Genomic DNA, 1475 nt, shown 5'->3' with positions numbered 1-1475 from the left:
TGCTGAGAAGAAGTCTCAGCTTCTAAAACATGTTCTGTTCCCTGAAGTGATGTGGAAGTCGCAGGGAGCCAAATCGTGTAAGTGACTGGAAAACAAGGAGGAAAGAAACCTCCCGGGACTAGCATTGGTGAAACCCCGTTCGATGGTTCAATAGCTTCTTCAGGCTGTTCCTGTGGTGGCGCCTTGGCTATGACCGCTTCAGGTTCCGTGGTATTATTGAGTGAGAGCTCTAGTGAAGGAAGGTAACTTTTGTTCTCAAGCTCCTTGCTTGGAGAAGAACGGTTTACGGTTTGGTCTTCTTGTGTTGGCGATGAATCCGTTACCTAAAAGGCAGCAAAACAGAGGAGACACACTCAATATACAAGTTTCCCAAATACTAGAAATAACAGAAAATCATAAAGAGATGATTGATGCAAACCATTTCATCAGTAACCATGTCAAAGAGGCTAGACCGTCTTTTCCTGCGGCTGGAACTTGTATGGCGAATGAAATACTTTTGAGCATGACTAGCCACTTGTGTAGGAGTTCTTGAAGTTACATAGTTTCTTGAAATACCACGCCAATCTCCTTTCCCAAGTTTCTGAAGACCTACTAAGAATAGCCTGTGTTCTTCCTCAGTCCAAGGAATACCTATAGTAGTAACCCCAATATAACAATATACATCACATTTAATAACCAACCACATAATGAGTAATGACCATAGACTAACTAAGCAGATGTATCATGACTTTTCCAATTCATAAATTAAGTATTTTGATGAATAACAAAAAACAGAATGACCATAGACTTAGAAGTTCAACAATATGATCCACCCACCAATGAGGCAACCCATCTAAGACCAACATAAGAAACTAAATTAATCCAACAATTCCACTAACCGGTTACACCTACAACCATTTCAATTCCTTCAATAACCATTAACCACTACCAATTCCTTAAAGCATAAACCTTTAGAGCAATTTCAATTACAAAAATTCAAAACTTTGCAATCAGACTTTCACATTAACAACAACGGATTACAAAAATAGAAAAGATTTCAAAAACGTAAAGTCGTGTCCTTTTTTACCTCGCTTCCTCTCTCCACGACGGTGACTAGAACCAGAACCATGAGCAGGATCATCAGATAAGTACCCTTCATTATGATGCAAACCAGAGTATCGGGCATGATCCGATAACGGTGACTCGTTATGATTAGACGTCGCTAACGGAGACGACGGAGATAAACGGTGGTGCGTAGTCGCAACAGCCGCAGCAACAGCCAATGCAGATAGATTACCCATACTCGCACTCTTTTTAATAATCGAACCATCCGTTAACCTCACACCAAACAGCTTCACCGCCGAGGAGGAACAAGACCCTCCTCCTCCACCTCCACCACCACCACCGCACGTGCCACGCGTTGGACACGTGCGTGAGTTGTGTCCATTGTTGCTACAATGCGAACACCGACGAGTCATTCGCACAAAAACACACAA

The 1475-nt window shown here is 42.2% G+C and overlaps 1 protein-coding gene across 1 annotated transcript; it reads right to left on the bottom strand.

Annotated features, from left to right (window-relative positions):
• LOC104705024 (transcription factor MYB1R1-like) lies at positions 3–1469 on the bottom strand (the record flags this gene model as incomplete). The annotated part of the gene is made up of 3 exons (XM_010421018.1): positions 1067–1469; positions 419–630; positions 3–323 (listed from the first exon to the last, which is right to left on the bottom strand). Coding segments are annotated over exons 1-3 (924 nt in total), but the record flags the coding sequence as incomplete, so codon positions are not given.

The sequence above is a fragment of the Camelina sativa genome, chromosome 1 (genome assembly GCF_000633955.1).
Source record: "Camelina sativa cultivar DH55 chromosome 1, Cs, whole genome shotgun sequence".
NCBI lineage: Eukaryota > Viridiplantae > Streptophyta > Magnoliopsida > Brassicales > Brassicaceae > Camelina > Camelina sativa.
The sequence above is the reverse complement of the archived record's forward strand: the minus strand, read 5'-3'. Positions and strand labels throughout refer to the sequence as shown.